The sequence below is a fragment of the Podarcis melisellensis genome (genome assembly GCF_964234715.1).
Source record: "Podarcis melisellensis genome assembly, chromosome: 14".
Classification (NCBI taxonomy): Eukaryota; Metazoa; Chordata; class Lepidosauria; order Squamata; family Lacertidae; genus Podarcis; species Podarcis melisellensis.
Genome location: NC_138546.1, coordinates 1,655,018 through 1,658,369, shown reverse-complemented (window position 1 = coordinate 1,658,369; position 3,352 = coordinate 1,655,018). Strand labels below are relative to the sequence as shown.

At 54.0% G+C, this 3,352-nt stretch overlaps 1 protein-coding gene across 3 annotated transcripts in view; it reads right to left on the bottom strand.

The window, feature by feature from the left end:
* Positions 1 to 1,330: 1,330 nt before the first annotated feature.
* The window catches only part of RADIL (Rap associating with DIL domain), an 82,257-nt gene continuing 80,235 nt past the window's right edge, over positions 1,331 to 3,352 (bottom strand). For all 3 annotated transcript variants that reach the window (XM_081889082.1, XM_081889084.1, XM_081889083.1), the window contains one exon: positions 1,331 to 3,292. In XM_081889082.1, coding sequence (XP_081745208.1) covers positions 3,184 to 3,292 — 109 coding nt within the window. In that variant the 3' untranslated portion in view covers positions 1,331 to 3,183. The remainder of the gene's footprint in view (positions 3,293 to 3,352) is intronic.

The window sequence follows — 3,352 nt, the reverse complement described above, 5'->3', positions numbered from 1 at the left end:
GCCAGGCGCAGTGCAGGCTTGCTCCTTGATCTGCTGCCTCAGAAAGCAGACTTCCAGGGGCAGAAGTCTCCCGGCTCCCATCTTTGGGGTCTGAGTTTCTAGACTCCCTTTGAGCAGCAAAGGGTTTGGGGCGTTTCTGCACTCTCAGCTAGCCCCGCTCTGGGCAACTCTGAGCCAGTCCCCCATTCCTTTCCCCCAACTCTCCTTAGCTTGAGCCCATTCAGAAAAGTCAGGGGTCTCAGCCCGGCTGAAGGTGTCAGGTGCAGTCCTTAGCATCTGCAGGCTCCCAGCCTGAAACCCAGAAGAGCCATTGCCAACCAGTGTTAATGGCGTTGACCTCAGCAGAACACCAGAAGGCTCTGGTGGATCAAGCCAGTTGGCCCTCTAGTCCAGCTTCCTGTTCTCACCATGGCCGACCAGATGCCCCGATGGGGAGCCCGCAAGTGGGAGCTGCGCCCAAGACCCCTTTGCCCAGCTGCATTTCTCAGCAATGCAGAGCTATATAGATGGTCTGATATAGTAAAAGGTAAAGGACCCCTGGACTGTGGGGTTGTGGCGCTCATCTTGCTTTCAGGCCAAGGGAGTCTTGGTTTCAGGCCAAGGGCGTTTGTCCACAGACAGCTTTCCGGGTCATGTAGCCAGCATGACTAAACCACTTCTGACGCAACGGGACACCGTGACGGAAGCCAGAGCGCACGGAAACGCCGTTTACCTTCACGCCGCAGTGGTACCTATTTATCTACTTGCACTGGTGTGCTTTCGTACTGCTAGATTGGCAGGAGCTGGGACAGAGCAACAGGAGCTTACCCTGTCGCGGGGATTTGAATCGCGGACCTAATCGGCAAGCCCAAGAGGCTCAGTGGTTTAGACCACAGCGCCACCCGCGTCCAACCTTTTACCTCTGATATAATACAACCTAATAATAGCCTCCCTGATCAGGCCAGTGGCCCATCTGGCCCAACATCTCTTTCTGGTGGGAGGTTTTCCTCTGGCAGGAGGCATTTTCAGGCTCCCCGCCTTGCTGACACCAGGCTCTGGGAAGGTTGTGCAAAGTATCTGGAGCCCCTCGCAGCCTTCCAGAGTCCTTGTGTGACATTTCCAGGGCGCTATATGGTAGGGATAGTCGCACTGGCATTTTCCAGACTGGGCGCAATTCTGCCTTTGTGCACGAACCGCTGTGAATGTAACCTCCCTGTAAGCTGCCCCAGCTTGCTCTGCAACCGTGCGCCTCTTGAGTCTGTGTGAATGGTGTTCCCCTTCCCGGCACTCCTTTGCCTTCCCCCTTGCAAAAATGAACACAGAGCCCAGAATGAGACACGGCTGCCAAGCCTTGTTACGACGGTTGCTAGTTTTACTGTATCCAGTTATTTAACCCAGAGGAAAGGAGCTTGGACATACCGGCCCTTTGTCCCTGGCCTTGTTCTTTATCACATCGCCTGCAATACTGTAACTATATATACATTATTATTATTTTTTAAAAAGATGCACAGTGTTAACAAACAAAGGTTGTCACCCTTCCTCAATCCAGAGTGAAAAACAGCTGTCTTTCAGCCCAGTGAACCAAGGACGTTCATCCCGGCAGAAGGGATTGAAAATGTTTGTCTTTCGGCTTGAGATAAATGCTGCTTTAATACTGTTCGCCTAGAAAACGGAAGCTTCTCCTGTTCATCGGGGTATTGGAGGAGGTCCTGTGTAAATGAGATAAAGTCTCCCTGCGTGAATGGGGCCACTGATGAAACTTTGCTTGAATCATTGGCGTATTTTGGCTTCTTTTTCTGATCTGCCACCCGGCATACAAAGGACGATGGGCAGTGTAGCTCTTGCGGCCGTACTAAGTTGAACTGCCGTGTGACGTGGCAAGAGCCTGTCCATTTGAAAAGGGCCAAGTTCATTCGAGGAAGATGGATTGGCTATTAGCTACAGCAGCCCTGTTGAATTTCCGTGCTCAGAGGCAGTTGAGCTGCTGAATGCTGGCTGCAGGGAGAGCGGCTGCCTTCACGGTCGTCCTTGCGAGCTCCCTGAAGAAGGCATCTTGCCCAGCCGCGACTCAAAGAGAGACTCCTGGGCTTGGAGACTTAGACTAAGTCTGTTGCAGCTGGCCATGGCTCTCTCATGCGCTTCTTAAGCAGGTGTTGAGACAGCCCAGCAAATTTGGAGGAATCCTGTCAGATTTAGGGCCATCCGCTAAAGTCCCCGTGTCTGTCCATCACTGGGTCTTAGGTTTGATAGAGGTGTGCATTTGGGGTGGCCAATAGCCATAAATGGGGAGGGGAGGGGCTGGCTGTGAGGCCCCTTTAATAATAATTTTATTTATACCCCGCCCATCTGGAACATGTCCCCAGCCTCCCATCTCTCTCTGTTGCCTGACATCCATTTCCCCTCTCTGGGACTTCGTGGGTTTAGCTTTTCTCCCTTACTCCAGGCCTCGGGCATCCTGCGGACTCCGACTCCCATCAACCCCAGTCAGGATGATGGGAACTGTAGTTCAGCAGCAGCGAGTGAGAGTCAGGCTCCAGGGCAGTGCTTCCCACCTCTCGTCCTGCACATGTACTGTGTCATAGTTGTGGCACCCAGTGCAGAGAAACTGGTCATGCTGTGTGGGCTCCCCACCCTGCCTTACTTTGCACCCTCATCTTACCCTGGCCAATGCAGTTTCTTCCCCCTGGGCCTGTGCATTAGCAGGTAACTAAGCAACAACAAGCTCATTTTCTCCCAGGTGTTTTTGCAGCAGAGACAGGGAGGCAGCGGTCAACAGCTTGGGATATTGCTGCAAGGCTAAGGTCCCATCCATGCTGGGTGCACAAACAGCTGGTCTCGAAATTCTCCAGTTGCAATGAGAGCAGGCGGCCACAATGGGGCAGCGCCGCCTCTCCTTAAGTCGCTAGCTGTTGGCACCTGATGTCTGCAAGAGCGAAGCCCAGCCTTTGGCTCTGAGACCGCAGCAATTCAAACCATCTTGACGGTTCCAGAGCTGGGAGAGCAGAGTTTGCTTTTGAGGCCAGGTGTAGTTTGGTGTTGCTGCCTGCAGGCACTTCCGAGGGGCTGGTGGGAGCCTGCAGCCGGGGTGCCCCATTGCAAGAAGTCTCCCTAGGCTGTGCCCACGGCCCCGATCCCTTGTGCACGATGCAGCCTGCACTGTTGGAGACCCAGGAGAGCTGTTTCGGAGGCACCTCTTCTTTTATTTCAAGGGGAAGGTGAGGAGCTGAAGCTGATTTTCTTGGCAGCCTCCAGGTCCGATTTGGCCACCAGGAAGCGCAGCTTCTTGCCCCCCGATCGGATGAGGTCGACGGCACTGAAAGAAGAAGGGGAGCAGGGGGAAGGGAAAGCCCATCAGAAGAAGTGGGCGAGAGCG